Source organism: Notolabrus celidotus, chromosome 23 (genome assembly GCF_009762535.1).
Source record: "Notolabrus celidotus isolate fNotCel1 chromosome 23, fNotCel1.pri, whole genome shotgun sequence".
Lineage (NCBI taxonomy): Eukaryota > Metazoa > Chordata > Actinopteri > Labriformes > Labridae > Notolabrus > Notolabrus celidotus.
This window is the reverse complement of record NC_048294.1, coordinates 9,033,498-9,050,273: the sequence shown is the minus strand read 5'-3', so window position 1 is coordinate 9,050,273 and position 16,776 is coordinate 9,033,498. Positions and strand designations below refer to the sequence as shown.

At 40.8% G+C, this 16,776-nt stretch overlaps 2 protein-coding genes across 3 annotated transcripts; one reads left to right on the top strand and one right to left on the bottom strand.

Annotated features, from left to right (window-relative positions):
• The first annotated feature begins 790 nt into the window (after window positions 1–790).
• On the top strand, window positions 791–2,711 carry naa38 (N-alpha-acetyltransferase 38, NatC auxiliary subunit). Of its 2 annotated transcripts, none has more exons than XM_034676600.1 (3): window positions 791–924; window positions 1,258–1,432; window positions 2,134–2,711. In XM_034676600.1, the coding sequence occupies exons 1-3, from the start codon at window positions 886–888 to the stop codon at window positions 2,256–2,258; spliced, it is 339 nt and encodes a 112-aa protein (XP_034532491.1). In that variant the 5' UTR covers window positions 791–885; the 3' UTR covers window positions 2,259–2,711. The 2 variants fall into 2 exon arrangements, with proteins under 2 accessions (XP_034532491.1, XP_034532492.1); XM_034676601.1 differs by having other exon boundaries at window positions 798–924; window positions 1,261–1,432.
• A 1,858-nt stretch (window positions 2,712–4,569) lies between these two features.
• dnajc3b (DnaJ (Hsp40) homolog, subfamily C, member 3b) lies at window positions 4,570–15,528 on the bottom strand. Its single transcript, XM_034677043.1, has 12 exons — window positions 14,905–15,528; window positions 11,863–11,973; window positions 11,548–11,672; window positions 11,332–11,406; window positions 11,102–11,245; window positions 9,575–9,756; window positions 9,365–9,484; window positions 8,786–8,891; window positions 8,533–8,653; window positions 8,285–8,417; window positions 7,255–7,403; window positions 4,570–6,080 (listed from the first exon to the last, which is right to left on the bottom strand). The coding sequence occupies exons 1-12, from the start codon at window positions 14,987–14,989 to the stop codon at window positions 5,932–5,934; spliced, it is 1,500 nt and encodes a 499-aa protein (XP_034532934.1). The 5' UTR covers window positions 14,990–15,528; the 3' UTR covers window positions 4,570–5,931.
• Window positions 15,529–16,776: the final 1,248 nt, after the last annotated feature.

Sequence of the window (16,776 nt, the reverse complement as noted above, 5' to 3'; positions counted from 1 at the left end):
CACTACTTTAGCATTGAAGTCAGCTCATGAATTTCCTTCTCTTTTCTGAAATCTGATCCCTCAGACAGTAAAATGTGTTTGTGTAGTTCTGTTTGTCTCAGTGGTTTAGTCGTACCTGTATATCATGCGTCTCCATGGTTGAACGTGGAGCAAACACAGAGCATCACTCAGATCAGGCAGTTCATGTAGAGGTGGTAATGATGTCTATAATTCTCCACCTGAGCACCCATGGCCATATCTTCAGCCCGTGTTAGAGGTTTTTGAAATGAAGAATGATACGTATCGTTTGAAATGTTCTCCCTGTTTCCCACTCTGCCCAAACATACAAACATTCACTGTCCAACCTGAGAAAGTGTGTTGAGCTACGTAACATTTGTTTCATTCCAGAAGAACATTTCAAACTAAGTTGTCTGTGATTAGAGTGACTTAGTTTATATTCTATGGTATAGTTTTTTGAGATTTCAAGTAATGGTTTCTAGATAAACAGAATGTAACAGAATGTACTTCTATGTATTCTTGACTGCACTCGTGCTTTGTGAAAATACAACATTTTGAGATTTTTTAAGAAGTACTTTGAATACTTAAGTATTTTTAAAAGCAAGTACTCCAGTACTTTAACTCAAGTAATAAACTGACAGAGCAACTTCCACTTGTATTAGAGTAATATTTGACATGAAGTATCTATACAGTGACTTAAGTAATGAAGCTGTGTACTTTGTCCACCACTGTTAACCTTCATAACATCAATAAACCTCGGTGGTCAGAACTCTGTGGTCAGAAGGTTACGTCCCCTTTAAGAAAAAACACTACAGTTTGTGTTTCCGGTTTGGCTGGTCCGTCAGCTAAATCGCTCCGTAAGCAAACGTAGGAGAAGGAGGATAAATAATGGCAACAATGATTGAGGAAAACGGTCCTTCGAGTCATGTATGTTGTTTTCTTTTTAACACTTGGCATGACTACTGAAATTATTCATTGAGTCAAAGTGTCGAGTCACGTTTTTAGACAGATCCCTGCGTTATAGGGCGACAGGTTGTAGCTTAGCATTAACCGGTAGCTAACGAGACTGATGTGTCAAATGTTGTATCCCAAAATGTATCCTTATTGCTGTGATAATGTTTGCAGAAGTTAACCCAAGTGACTTTGTATGGAACCACATGGTGAAATAAGAAGTTACTATGTTAAATGAGTGGAGTGTCTTGTTCCTGCACTGCTTATATTGGTGGTAATTGACTCTGTTACCCTTCTGTCCGCACACAGCAGCAGGCTGAAGTGTCCTCCTCGTCCCAGGCCAGACAGAAACTGGAGGGTCTCCTGAACAAGAACATGAGGATCCGCATGACAGACGGGCGGACCCTGGTGGGGCTCTTCCTCTGCACAGACCGAGACTGCAATGTCATCCTGGGATCAGCTCAGGAGTTCCTCAAATCGACAGGTGAGTCAAGACTTAAGAAGACAAGAAGACATGCATGGAAATAAGGCAGGAAAGGTGGGAAGAAGACCAGAAAGGATGAGCTTTTACAAAATACTTAAATCAGTAATAACAAAGAAAATGTAATGAGTTTTCTGCCTTTCTTTGTTTCCAGATGACTCCTAAGTTTAGGGTTAGTGAACAGTGACTTATCAAAAGCATCAGTAGCAGTGTGTTAATTCATTACGGCACAGGAAACACAGACACATGCTCATATAGGTCGAGTGATTTTCTGCAGACCAGCTAAATGAAGCCATGTCAAATCACCCCTGATCTAATAGATGAATTGATAATTAATCCAAGTCATTTGGTGCGCTGTTGGCCTAGCGGTCTAAGCGTGCGCCCCATGTACAGAGGCTATAGCCCCCGTTGCAGAGGTTGCAGGTTTGATTCCAGCCTCAACCATTTACTGCATGTCCTCCCCCTCTCTCTGCTCCCCACATGTCATGTCTCTCTTCAGCTGTGTGGTCCATTAAAGGCGAAAAGGCCCCAAAAATATACCTTTAAAAATAAATAAATCCAAGTCATTTAAATCCAATAATATTTTCGTCTAAGATTGCACTAAAATAACATTTTTTGGACTACAATCAACATTTTTTTCTCATCAAAAGTCTCTCTTACCTCTGTAAAGAAATAAGCAAATGATGTGTTTCTTTCCCCTTCAGACACATTCTCCCAGGGTGAACCCAGAGTCCTTGGCCTGGCCATGATCCCTGGTCACCACGTGGTGTCTATCGAGGTGGAGGCAGACAGTCTGGAGGACACACAAGGATTTGGAGCGAACTGCTGATGATGATGACCTGCACGTCAGTGGGACTGTTTCTCAGTGACACGGCCGAGGCGGAGCTCAGAACGGAGTGGACATGATCGCTGCTGGATTTTGTTGCTTCACCCCTGCAGACGTGGACGCAGAGCTCCTGTGTCAGCTTTCTGCTTGAAGATGTGTCCACTGGCAGTGAGGACTGCACATTATAGGATGTGTTTAAACTGCCTGGGTATGCCGTGTGTGGATGAGGAGTAAGCAAACAGAAGTGATATGTGTGTGTGTGTGTGTGTGTGTGTGTGTGTGTGTGTGTGTGTGTTTGGTGATATTTCAGTGTGGTGTTCAGTAAATGTCTGTTTCATGATGTTTTCAAACTGAATCCTGTGTTTGAGACTTCTGGTATTTTGACTCCTTTGTACGTTTTGTATCACCTGATATGTTTATTTCAAACATGTTTATTAAAGGGCAGATACACCAATAGTTGAGTACATCCTTTTTTAGCCTCATAGGAAGTGAAACCCTATGGACTGCCTCGGGTGATGTCATTTGAGGGATCAGTTTGAGGTGCCGACTAATGCCCAATCCCAATATCCACCCTTCAACTCAAACATTGAACCCTCATGGACTTAAATGGCATGAAGCGTGCAGTGTGCAGGGGCAGAACCAGGAGGTGGCCCCAATTGAAATCTGACTGGCCCCCTCAAAATCTTACTGACTTCTTTTTTTTGCCTCTAATACGACTCATTGAACTAATATTACAATCAACTCTTTGGACTGCCAGTAATTTTTTTGTATCAAGACGTTTCACATTTTTTGTTGGTACATAAAATTGTGACATCTTGTTTTTGAGTCCTCTACATTTAAAGGTGCCATGTGTAGAAATGGGAATATTAGCGCCATCTTGCAGTCAGATTCTAGAATGAAACCCTCCGTTCCTCAAGGCTGATTTATACTTCTGCATCGCCCTTACGCAGCAGAGGCTGACGCGGACAAGAGCACCACGTACTTGTGTGTCGAGCAATTCTCCAGCAAAACGAAATGCTTGAGGGCAGTGCGGTCTCTCTGAAAGCCCCGCTGCGATCTCTGTTTACTTTTCCACAGAGATTCAGAGCGTGTTATGTTCATCTACTAATCTACAGCTTATACATGTTGCTGTTTATCATACAGACATGATTACATGAAGGATAGAGTGGAGGATATGAAATACACGGCTGATGAGTGGGGATCCCTGAAGTTCTGTAAATACAGGAAATACAATGCCGCCGAGCGGACCAATCACAGGGCTTGTGGTCCGCGTCGATTCTAGAGGTAGTTACATTTTGGAGGAGGTGCACGTCAGCTACATGCGTAGGTACAGGAGCTACGCGGACCTCCAGCGTAGGCTACACCTTCGATTCGATGCAGAAGTATAAATCAGCCATAACCCTTCACATCACCTAATCCAGTGTTTTTCAACCTTTTTTGAGCCAAGGCACATTTCTTACATTAAAAAAACAATCCTGAGTCACACCACCAACCAAAAGTTTTTAAAAATGACACATTAAGTCTCTCAATATATTAATCTATTTATCAGAGAGAGGGACTTTGGCTACTTTTTTAACTGTGTCAGGGCAAAGCATCTCATTTATTATGGCTTTTGCAGGTAGTATTAATGTCTCTGCCACAGTGTGTAGCTTTTTTGATTTGGCTACGAGTTCAGCTACTAAGTAGCTAGCTTTGAGAGCTCTCACAGACACCATTGTAGTTTTCTCATAAAAGTTGCCTTTTCAACCACCCATATTATGCTCTTCATCCAGGTTAGAATTTTGTCCAGGGCCAAGTTTGGAGTTTTCATTTTTCCTTTTTGAATATTTATCCATCACTGGTCTTGTCACATACACCTCACGCACACATCATTAATTCTATTGTCTTAAATTAACAAGGTCATTAGTGCGCTTTATTGCCACCCAGTGGGTGGGTAGGGCAGCTCAGTACATGTACGACTACTGAATTACTCCACCAGTCACTATACTGCAGGCACAGACGCACTACATGGCAAATTATTAGCAGTATATGAATAATATTTTTTTGGACTCATTAAGTGAAATTGTCCCACAGCACATCTGACGATCTGTCATGGGACACTAGTGTGCCACGGCACAGTGGTTGAAAATTACTGACCTAAGCGACGGTGGCTGTGGAGGACCAGAAGACCCAGAACATAACAGGAGAGTTAAGAAAAGTAAGCCAAAGTTACCTCATCAGAGCTCTGTAGCCCGCTCATCATTCAACATTCAGGTTTCAGGGGAATTCGTTCTGAAATACTCCTTATTTTACCAAAAGTCAAGAAAAATTCAGACAAAGTTGGGTTGTTTTAATATTTTTATACGCCTTAGCATATCAGCTGATTCAGTTTGGCAACAGTAAAATTGAAGCCACAATCAACAAAAAAAAACCCCTCAGAAAAGAAACCCAGAAAACAAAAACAGTCCCACTGAGTCGATTTAAATACAAAGAGCCCGTCACATTCGCTTCACACAGTCAAAATGATTCAAACAGAATAACTTAAAAGTTTAAACTCCAAATGTCATAACCTGCCAAAAAACATAATTTTGTGTCTCTGAACTTCTTTAAAAAGTTGCACTTTTATTCTGCAACTCACTGAAACTGTGCCTCTGACTGCAGCTCCACTCCTCTTTAAGACTACTCTACAAATGAGGCTCTCATAATTACTGAAGACACACTTGGCTTGTAGAGAGTCTTTAAAAGGCTTCTAAAAGCCTGCGGTAACAACTCAGGAGTGGATGACATGTGGAGTGGTCTGTCTAACCAAAAGGGTAAAAGTGCAAGATTTCAAAGACGTGCTCTGAAAGGAGTGAAAAGAAAAACTCATAAATCTCTTGTACAGTCAGACTGCTACACCGTTATCTCAAAAGAAAACCTTCCTCTCAGTTCAGACCGTGTTCGAGTTAAATCATGAGTTATATCACTGACATTTGGTGCTGCATAAATAGCCGTTTGAAGATACAACAATACAGATTTCACACATTATTCCTTTTTAGATAGTTGTAAAAAAACAAGCTCAAGAATAACTTTTAAAACGATCACAGAGTGGCTCTGATTTAAGATCCATAGGATTTCAAAACTGTCCTACGAGTTTCCTTTTATAGTGCTCAAGTCTAAGCAACTTACCGCCACAACAACAACGCCGCTGCTGTGTAGAAAAGCCTTGGTTCTCTAATCACAGAGAAGGTTTGACATGGTCAAAAATATAGACTGAAATCATTAAATGTGATTCCTCATTAAGAATACTGCGAGCAGAGACACAGACAGTCCGCCTGTGTGATGGCTGAGAATGAGCGACTGCGTTAAAAAAAAAGGAGAGTCCCTTGAGGAAAAAAAATGGCACAAAGAAAAAAAGTAAGAGCAGACACCCCCAAATGTCACAATGACTGCTTTCGCCCGCCATCTTTTCCATTCCTAAGGCAGTGAAGTGTTGAAACAAGACTTCATTTTTCTTTCCTCAGCAGTAGCGACAGTCTGGTCCTTCATTTTAGTCCAGAGAAGTTACAATTTATAGTTCAAGCCTCTTCTGTGTAAAAAAAAAAACAACAAAAACCCCCCGAATGTTCAAGTAACTGACAAACATGTCCAAAGCCAAAGCAAAAACGTTCCTGGGAAGACGTCTATCCGTAGTTCCTGTAGTTCTCTCTCTCTCTCTCTAGTTGTGGTGGAACTTGAAGTGGAAGCTGCCGCCGGACTGGAAGGGGTCGAAGTGGAAAGGCCAGCCCTGTCCTCCTCCTCCCCCGCCGCCCTGCTGGTTCTCTGGGTCCAGAGGATCCTCACCAGCATCAAACTTCTGCCTCATTTCTGTCCAGACAACGGCAAGCCAAGAGGGACAAATTTAAAACAGGAAAAGGTTAACAGACTTCTAACATGATGCACACAGTACATTAGAGTCTGGCTGTAATATGTCTTTAATTTTGTCTTATGGAGGTAGAATATTTGTTTGACTGATATCACCGATACAGCTTGGAGTGAAATAATACAGCTAATATGACAAATCCATATTTTGAACTAGAATACATACACATTATCGATGTAAAAAAAAACTGTATAATGTATGTGACAAAAATGTTCTTAACTTGATATCCAAAAACATGGACACCAATATTGATGTCTCTGTGATATGGGGCTGATAATAACAGCTATAATCTTTGTACTCCATCTGGCTTGCGGTTCCTTTATGTCTTCTTAATGCTAAGCTAATGTTTATGTTTATGTTTATATATTTGCACAATTAAAAGAAAATATATACAAAAAAAAAATAGCAAAGATAAATAATATAATGTGAGGCAGAACACTCAGAGAGCTTTTTTGAAGCCTCCACCTAAATAATGTTCTAATATCAAAAATGAATTAAAAAATACTAAATTGACACATATGAAGACAACTAAAAATAAAATAACATAAGAATATACAAAATGAAAATTTAATATAAATACAGTTATTACATCAACAGAATTCAGAAGTAAAAAATATGAATATGATGTGTATGGACACCTACTCTATGAGTATGTGGTTGAGCATGATGAGTATAATTAAGTAACAGCAGTTAAAAGTTTTTTCAAGCATCCTTTATAACATTTTAAAGATAAACAGTTTTTCGCTACATTGGAATAAATATTAACTGTTTCCTGCTAGCTAGCTAAGCTAGCAATCTGCTCACTGTAGTCTCAATCTTTAACGCACAGTCACGAGAGTGGTGTCATTCTTCATGTCTAAGTTTGGACAATTAGATGAGAAAGTCTCTTCTAATGTTCAAGTATTGTTTTACTTAAAAAAAAAAATTGCCTTTAAAGCCTCTTTAATGTTTGTTGTTTTACTGTACCAGTTCTTCTTCCCAAGACAAACCAGAGATCAGACTCACTGAGGTCCTCCTCAAATTAAACTAAAACAACTTTTATCAGCTTAGTTGATGGAAGCTACTTTGTTACATTTCTGGAATTGAGAGGATGCTGACTCAGTGCTGTGAGTTCCTTACCTGGGTTAATGAGGACTTCTTTAGCTGACGCTATGTCAATAAACTTCTTTTCTGCTTCCTTTTTCTCCGTCTCAGACTGGAAGTTGTCGGGGTGCCACTGCTGTGCCAGCTTCCTGTATGCCTTTATGATCTCCTGCTTATTTGCACTCCTAAAGAAAACAAAGTGAGCACAGATTAGGGAGCTTGAAGTCATTGAGATTAAACTAACATTTTTGTACACATTTAGATATTTCCATTAAAAAATTCTAAAAGTTTGGGCGCCATTGGACTAGCAGTCTAAGCATGAGTCCCATATACAGAGGCTATAGTCCTTGTAGCAGAGGTCACAGGTTCGATTCCAGCCTTGACCATTTACTGCATGTCATCCCCCACTCTGTACTCCCCAGGTTTCCTGTCTCTCTCCAGCTGGTCTAGATACTTTCATTGCATGTATTACAGGGAAATGGTACCAACATATTCACACATTTTCAACTTGCTATAAGTTCCTCTGCTGCTTCCTCACTCTGTCTGGTTTCTCCTTTGTGCACGCTGTCACTTCTGTGTAATGTTTATGCAGCCTAGGAAAAAGTAGCACTACATTAAAGGCAAAAATGCCCCAAAAACAAAACTTAAGAATAAGAATAATAATTCTAAAAGTTTGTGATAATTTCTACAGAAATTTCTGGAATGGATACCCAATATTTTCATGGATATATGTTCAAAAATTCAACAGAAAGCTTGGAAAGTTTCTGGAGAGTTCAACTGAAAACTATTAATTTCCCCAAAATAGCAGTACAATTAATAAAATTTTGAGAATTTTGTAGTATTTTTTGTTCCCCAAAAGTTTTGGAAAATTGCATTGAAATTCACAAAAATCCGAAAATGTAGGACATTTAGAATTTTCTTAAGTTTCAGAAAAAAATCTTGAAATTGCAGAATTTTCAGGAAATTTCCACAAAAAAAAAAATCTGAAAAATTCCAAAACATTGCGATTTATATATATATTTATTTCTAAAATGTCTTCTGACATCATTTAAGAAAAACTGGTTACCTGCTGACACCCAGGATCTTGTAGTAGTCCCTCTTCTTAGAGACTTTCAGCATTTTCTGTGCTCGATCCAGCCCTTCTCTAATATCCGGGTTGTCACCGTCAAACTCTCTTGCCTCCTGGTAGTCCTCAACAGCTGCAACAAATCAAAACAAAATAAAATGTTAAAATTAAAATAAACATAGAAAGTTTTGATGCAGAGACAACAACACATGTTTTAAATTTCCTCTACTTTGCCCAGCATGCTCTACCTTTCTCGTAGTCCTGGTTGAGGATGTACGCCTCAGCTCGATCTCGGAGGATGTTGACGTTGCGAGGGTCTCTTTGATGAGCTTCTGAACACACATCTATCGCCTCGTGAACCAACTTGATCTAGAATGGAGAAGACGGAGGGATCAAGTTTTTGCAGATATCATTTTCAAAATGTTGATGATCAGACTTCATGGTGAGTATTACTCCGTTAACTAACCAAACATCACTTTCTTTAACTTAAAATAAACGCACCTTGACATAGCAGAAGCAGATCCTCTCTTTGGCCAGGTTGGTGTAGAACAGGACATTTGGCTCCGTCTTCATAACTGATTCGTATTTTTCAATGGCTTCCTCAAACCTAGTTGTAAGCCAGAGGAAACACAGTAAAGATAATTCATTAGGTTAGTTAGGTTGAACGTTTTATTATCATTTAAAGCTCCTGTAAGGAACTTTAAGTCTGTGTTGATTCTTATGCCACCTGTGGACGCAAGATCTTACTTTATTTCTACATTAATTTTGTGAAGTGGATGTAAAAGTTGTTTTTTTAAACATTAAATCTCATCCTGTTCAACCAAATGTTTCACTCATTGCTGTGGAAAATGTAAATAAAGGCTGCTTAGGCTGCTTATAAAGGCACTGTGCACCTACCTCCGCCCTGTTAGAGATGTCATTCATTAAAAATAACGGTATAGAAAAGTCAGTCTTTATGTTTGCAGTCTCATTTGGTTTTGTAGGTCCTCAAGAGACACCAGTATAAATTTCAGTCTCTTTTTTCCACCTGCTAAAAATTCCTTACAGGAGCTTTAATTTAGGAGGGGAAAGTCTACCGACCTGTCCATGTGTATGAGCTCCTCTGCTGCATCCAGCTGCTTGCTGAGCTTCTTCACCTGCTTGTAGTGGCTGAAACACTCCTTGTCATCCTGGTCCAGCTTCAGACACTCTCGGATGTGACTGCAGGGACACACGCACAGATTTTTAAATGAGATGAAAATCAGCTTGGTTTTGCATGACTCAGAGTCATTTGTTTACTTCCGGGCTCACTTGAGGGACTCTTGGTGTTCTCCGAGGCTGTAGTGCAGCATGCTGAGCTTCAGGAAGGCGGCTCGGTTGTCGTTGCGGAGCCTCGTGGTCGGCGTCAGATCCTGGATGGCTTTCTGAGGGTCCCCCATACGGATGTAGCACTCTGCTCGGAGCTCCCTCGACTCTGGATCCCAGGGGGAGATCTGAGGAATAATGGGAACATTTATACAGAGTGAATTTCTTTAGTCAGAAGCAAACACTTGACTAAATGTGTGAGATCTTAACGTTCTACCACAAAGGTTGGAACTGAAGAGGTTTAGGATCATATGTAATTTCATATCCTGCTGATATGTTGTTTTAATCACACATAATCCACCCAGCTACAGATTATTGTTGACTGGGAGGACCTCCAGAGTCCAGAATGTACAAAAGTTTAAAGCCCTTTTCACACACGTGTTACAGTCCTGAATATTTTGAGGTGGGCAGCATGTGTGAACGCAAAAACTGTCAAATTTTACACCCTGACTTTATCTCAGTCCGTCTCAGTAAAGGACGGCAGAGAGATAATGTTGTATTTGTAATTCTATACTAGAGTTGGACATCTTGCACACTTGCAAAAATTACACTGTGGCAACAGCAGTGTGCTTCTTCTCTCACATCCTGCCTCTCGACACGTATCCACGCCCCCCCGTACAATAGGGCAAAGTTCCCGCTGTGAGGAACATGTTTGAATAGCACTTCGGGAAATTTCAAGGACAAGCTGTCCAGATATTTTATAAAAAAAATTCAGGAATACATTTGTGAAAAGGGTTGCATTTCTTCCTGTAGTGGCTTGCTTTCGCCAATAGAAACAAAACCTATACGCCACTGAGGGGCTGCTGTACCGGGACTCAGTTGACGCGTGTCCTTGTGCAGGATGGATGAATGACGTCCAAACTCCATACATTGACACCAACGGGTTTATTTTACATCGACATACAATAAAGGCTCAGCGGATCAATCCACACTTACATCTACTATGCGCTTGCAGAATTAAAGGCATAAAGTTATTGGGCACGAAACGATGACAAAGATTACGACGATGGTGAAGACGGCGTTCAAAAACGGTTTGCTACCCGGTAGACAGCTCACCTACCACTAATTGGGTTTTCTTCGCTACATTACGCTTTCTACACCTGGCTTGACACACCCGCCACCTAGTGTGTACACAAGTGCATCAAACAAAGTAAAACAGTCCACACATAATATTGACACACATATGGCTCTAACACTTCCTCTGTGGTATTTCCTAATCATTTCTGTTGCCTGCTTCCGTCTCCCTTTTAGTATAATTTCTGTGGATTCTTTATTAACGTATCTATACGTCATAAAAGTAACAAAAAGTCATTGTTTTACAAGTGAGTGCGGCAAGCTTCAAGTTGCAGCAAATTAAATTAATAGATATATGTTTTTTGACGGATATTTGACAATTACTGGGAAATAATAAGACATAAACAGGTTAATAAAATCGAAATACAGGAAAACAGCTTTAAATGCAAACTCCCTCACCTCTATCACTCTCTCCAGCACAGCCACTGTAGTGCTGTAGTCTCCCTGGTGATACGCAGCATGTGCCTCCTCCTGCAACTCCACCAGCTCACTGGCTTTTTTCACCTGCTCCTCGGCTTCTTCGTGGTCTGGGGACCTTGACAGCTATGAAAATAAAAAGCTTGTTGACTCCTTCTGCTGGAAGATTTTTCTTCTTAAAGGAGGACAGAACTGTGAGGAGTTAGACTCACCACTGCTTCAAAGTCGTCCAAAGCCTCGTCTGTGTTTCCCTGCTTCAACAGGATGTTCCCTCTCTGCAACCGGGCCTGAAAGAGCAGGAGCGTAAAGATGTGATGAGATGAAAAGTAGAAAAGAGGAGAAGTCGGAAGACAATGATGGGCCTGGTGAACTAAAAGAATTTTAGCTATTGTGGACTAGTTTTTCTGGTTGTGATAAAGTATACATACAGCAAGGAAGTCAGGTTTGAGCTGGATGGCTCTGGTCAGGTCTGGGAGCGCTGATTTAGACTTTCCCATCGCCAGGAACACGGCAGCCCGCTTGTAGTAGGTCAGATAATTCTTAGAGTCTCCCTCTTTGAAATAACACAAATGTGGATTTAGAATTTGTCACCAAACTTTGGTCTTGAAGAGGACACGTCAGCTAGCGGTGAGAGCATAAATGTGACTCAGCGTCTGTCTGTCTGTCTGTCTGTCTGTCTGTCTGTCTGTCTGTCTGTCTGTCCGTCTGTCCGTCTGTCCGTCTGTGTATGCGTGTAACCTTACCCACGGCAGAGTGGTAGTGAGACAAGGCTTCAGCCAGCTGCCCAGCCGCCAAAAGTTTGCGGCCCATCTCCAAGTGCTGCTCGATCTCGACATGGGATGCCCCGAGGACGCCTGTAACATAAGATGGAGCCTAAGTCAGACTGGAAATACACACTGACAAAGAGACAGCGATAAAAATATAACAGCATGATGGAACTTCCATTTGTCTTCCTGTTACACACAGGCAGTCTCATCTCAGGCAGTAACATCAACAGGTAAGAACTCTGTGGACTACATTAAGTTTACTTGTGTTGTATTGTACGAGGTTGTTGACATTTTATACTATGATAACATTTAATTTGGTGCCAACATGATAACCCTGGTGATGTATCGGCTCTCACTGCCCAGCTACTGTCTCATTTTATGCCACCTGTTTCTGGGACTATAGCTTCTGTACATGGGGTGCATGATTTTCCTGCAAAGCCAAACTGGCGCCAAAAACTGTGACATTTTTTAGTTTAATAAGAAAAAAGCAAATGGGGCTTTTTAATTTGAAATATATTAGAAATCAATTTAAAGCTCCAGTGAGAAACTTTGTGTTTGTGTTGATTCTGATGCCTGCTGTGGACCGGCCTGAACATCAACACTCTATGCTGATCTTGTTCTATACAAGTGTAAGTCGTGTTTTCTCATTACAAAATCTAACCCTGCTTTTTTGACTGTCACATTATCTTCCTCGTCGTTTTAGCAGCTTCCTGTTAATCCCTTCAGCTGACACCTACCCTCCTCCAGTGGTATGAAACATTAAAAATTAAAACCTAAAAGTTTTATGGGCATTGTCCAGTTTGCTCTTGTTGGTCAAAGAGAGGCAACATTTGTCATATTAGACAGTTTTATAAAAAATTCCACACAGGAGCTTTAAAAATAAATTCTCCAGTGCTGAAAATTTCAGTTAGCATTAGCATCGATGTTTATTTAGCACCCTGTGTTTGTGTTACCCAAAGACTGTGTAAATAATGGACGAAGTATCCGTGACGTCACCCTTCTGTTCCTGGGCGCTGTTTTGAAGCCAATCGACGGCGGGGGCCATATTGGAAATGTTAAATTCAACCAAACTTATTGTGACGTAAAGAGGCGGAGTTTGAGCCTCCTAGCCAACAGCTGAAGTGTTCCCACCTGTTAATCAAGTCAGCTGTGCCTCTCATTGGAAGACTTGTAATCTCAATATCTTCAAAATTGCAACGTTAGAAAAAAATGCTGGTCTGGCAGCGCGAATCGCACGAAGCGAATGAAGCGATTCACAAGAGTTGAAATATCTGAAATCCAGCGAATCCATCGCGCTGTGAGAGCCAATCAGCGTACAGATCACCCGGTGACGTGAGGTGTGATGTATGGACCAGTGGAGATTCCCTCATCTGGAATATATGGGACACTTTGATTCTATATCTGTGCAGCTTCCCTGAACTCTGTGACTATACCTGGTTTTTAAGGGGTCAGGAATAAACAGGAGCTCACTGTGAGGACAGAGAGGGAGGAGGATTCTGTGCTGAGCTGTGAAAAACTTTGTCTGTCACTTGAATCCTGCTATGGGTTGTAGTAGGAAGTTTAGCATTACTGGCTTCCACATTCAATGTCAGCAAGCTCAACCTTGTTTGATGACAACAAACTGCTGTGGCGTGGGAGCCCCCCTCCCCCTGTCCATGTACTTTGATCACCACATAAAACAGTTGTCCCGGTTATGCTTCTTCCATTTACGAAACATTGCCAAACTCAGGTCTGTTGTGTCACATCCCGAACTGGAAATGATCATACACGCTTTTGTTTCATCCCGACTGGACTATTGTAACTCACTTTTCACCTGCCTCAGTAAATCGTCCCTCCATCGTCTTCAATTAGTCCAGAACGCTGCTGCAAGGCTGTTGACCAAGTCCAGCCGGACAACCCACATCACTCCGATTCTAGCTTCCTTACATTGGCTTCCAGTTAAATTTAGGATTCACTTTAAAGTCCTCGTTTTTGTGTATAGAGCTCTGCATGGTCAGGCTCCTGAATACATCGTCGACCTGCTCCACCCCTACCTTACCAGTAGGCCACTCAGGTCTTCTGACCAGGGCTTGCTGGTTGTCCCTCGAGCGCGCTTAAGAACAAAAGGTGACCGTGCTTTTGAAGTTGTGGCACCGACATTGTGGAACGCTCTTCCTGTAAATGTCCGTTCTGCTATATCTGTTGTCGCCTTTAAAAAACTTGTGAAGACACATTTATTTAAACAGGCCTTCGAGTCACTGTGTTCAGACTAATGTTCTATTTATGCTATTGTCTGTTTCTTTTAATGTGTTGGATATTTTCCTGTGAAGCACTTTGTGATTTTATTCTGTGAAAGGTGCTATACTAAATAAAATGTACTTACTTACTTACTTACTTACTTACTCCCTCTAAGCGAATATTCACGTCTTGATTTGAACGCACCATTACCCTTGACTTCATCGACGAACCACACAGATTACAGGTCAAAGTCAAAGGTCAAAGTTCAATATTATGGAGGGGATATTTTTTTTATTCCTATTTTGGCTTCTAATTAACGGTAAAATGAGTTAGCACGATTATATAATCGCACAGTTTTGAAAAAAATGTAAAAGTTAAGACGGTTTCGAAGCCGCCATCCGCCATCAAAGATCATAGACTACGTACAATAACATTATCCGTCGCTGTTTTGAACTACACGTCGTCGTATGTCAATAATTGGTGAACCCTCACTCCTTTTCTCTATATTTAGATATTAATGCAGGGGTAACAACTGAGGTGTGGTGTCCTCCTGACTGGAAACATCTTTTATATTCAACTTTAGGAACGTAAATAATTAGTGGTGCATTTACAGTAACAGAGAGGCTGTTATGACTGAAGCTCAGAGGGGCGTCATCTGAGTTAGCATTCACTTCTTAGCAGTTTGTGCACACATATCAAAATATATCATCACATATCGTATCAAAGTTAAGCTAGCTTAGTGTGTATAAGTGTTTGACATGTCTTTCAGAAGCTTGTTGATGCATGTAAAGCCAGCCCTACCGTCCAGCTGGATGTCCAGGATGACACAGAGCAGTGACAGGGAGCACAGGACCCCGCTGAGTCCTGCCCGCCGACACGAATCCATCCCTGAAGCCGTTCACCTCCTCACACCGGAACCTTCCGCGGCTCTGCTTTCCAGTCCAGTGAGATTTAAGAGTAGTGTCATTGAAACGGTGATATAACTTATTGAATCTGCATTGTTTCCCTCCGCCGGTCGGACGGCAGAAGCAGCAGCTACGACAGTTGCTATATTTACGGTCCGTGTGTTACTGTACTCCGGGTGGGAACGAGGCACGCAGCTTGAAGGTTCCCCCCTAAGCCGATAACAATAAACAGCACCTTTCCTGCCTTGATAGCGGCTTAGCTGTCTCTACCTGACTGCAAACACCTTCACATAACAAGCTGATACAGAAGTTAAGTAGCTGCCGGCCTGTTAGATTCGTACACGAAACCCTCTGTGTCTCCGGTTTCGTCGTCCCCTCCCTTTCTGCCCTACATTCCCGTGGTTGGTCCACGCAGCGCACATCCGTGTTGGTCTAGAAACGTGGGCTGCTCTCATTGGAGAGCCTATTTTAACCAGCACTGATGCTCTCTATGTCCCTGCATGGGCCAGACAGGAGGTATGAGCTGTACACACACAGCGCATGCCATTACTCATCATGCAAATTACCAAGATTATCAGGCTGAACTTGTTAATCTCATGATGTTCCAAAAAGAAAACCGAAAGTGCTCCTTGTGTAACTGAAGCTTATTTATGCAAAGTAAGAAGCTCAAGGAAGTGAATTTAATTTGCTAATTCTGGAGCAGAACCATGAATCATTTTTGATTTTCTACTATTTTAATAATAGCATACTCTTACTTTTTCTATTTGTTTAATAAAATAAAGAAAAGCTGAATCTAAAAACTGAATCTAACATGTATTATTTCCTATTTCAGAAAAGTACAAAGCATGTTCTGACTAAAGCATCTGATTACTCATGTAAATTACTGTAGACCATGATTATCAGGCTGTACTTGTTAACCTCATGATGTTCCAAAAAGAAAACCGAAAGTGCTCCTTGTGTGACTGAAGCTTATTTATGCAAAGTAAGAAGCTCAAGGAAGTGAATTTAATTAGCAAATTCTGAAGCAGAACCATGAATCATTTCTGATTTTCTACTGTTTTACTTATAGCCTACTCTTACTTTTTCTGTTTGTTAAATACAGAGGTGTCAAGTAATGAAGTACAAATACTTTGTTACCTTACTTAAGTAGAAATTTGGGGTATCTATACTTTAAGCTGACTTTTTACTTCTAATCCTTGCATTTTAAAAATAGCCTCGTTACTCTTATTTCATTTCAGTTTGTCATCTTAAAAAAAAACCACATTTATGTACATTGACATTCCAATAAATGCTGTTGATAACATGCCTGTGAAGTTTGACTTTTTGCACCATGACAATACTTATAGGCAACTAGTCATCATATCCTCCACTCCATGAAACATGTTAATGCTCAGTAGTATACATATATGGTTCTTTAATGTATTTGCATTGTACAAAAAAGCCTTCATTTTCAATGGGCATAAATGCGACTGAAACAGGTGCAACCCAAATATTTCAACATTAACATATTAATATAACATTATAGTCATTATGGCCTTTAGAAAAGTGTTTTTTGGGGAGGGTGGAGTAGTGCACAATAGGACCCTGTGGCGCAGCCTAAGCTTTTGTCCGTAATGGCATTTTTTCCCCCTTACATTACTTTTACTTTTATACTTTAAGTAGTTTTGAAACCAGAACTTTTACAGTTTCACTTCAGTAAAAAGCTTGAGCTGATACTTCAACTTCTACAGAAGTCTTTTTAAACCCCAGTATCTATACTTCTACTAGA

Bases quoted from the DNA above. Each gene is read 5' to 3' on its own strand.
- naa38 (XM_034676600.1), top strand. From the start codon at position 886: ATGGCAACAATGATTGAGGAAAACGGTCCTTCGAGTCAT. The intron at 925-1,257 runs GTATGTTGTTTT...GTCCGCACACAG, and splicing joins AAAACGGTCCTTCGAGTCAT to CAGCAGGCTGAAGTGTCCTC. The intron at 1,433-2,133 runs GTGAGTCAAGAC...TTTCCCCTTCAG, and splicing joins GGAGTTCCTCAAATCGACAG to ACACATTCTCCCAGGGTGAA.
- dnajc3b (XM_034677043.1), bottom strand. From the start codon at position 14,989: ATGGATTCGTGTCGGCGGGCAGGACTCAGCGGGGTCCTGTGCTCCCTG. The intron at 11,246-11,331 runs GTGAGTCTAACT...TTATTTTCATAG, and splicing joins TGGACGACTTTGAAGCAGTG to CTGTCAAGGTCCCCAGACCA. The intron at 9,485-9,574 runs GTGAGCCCGGAA...GTGTCCCTGCAG, and splicing joins GAACACCAAGAGTCCCTCAA to TCACATCCGAGAGTGTCTGA.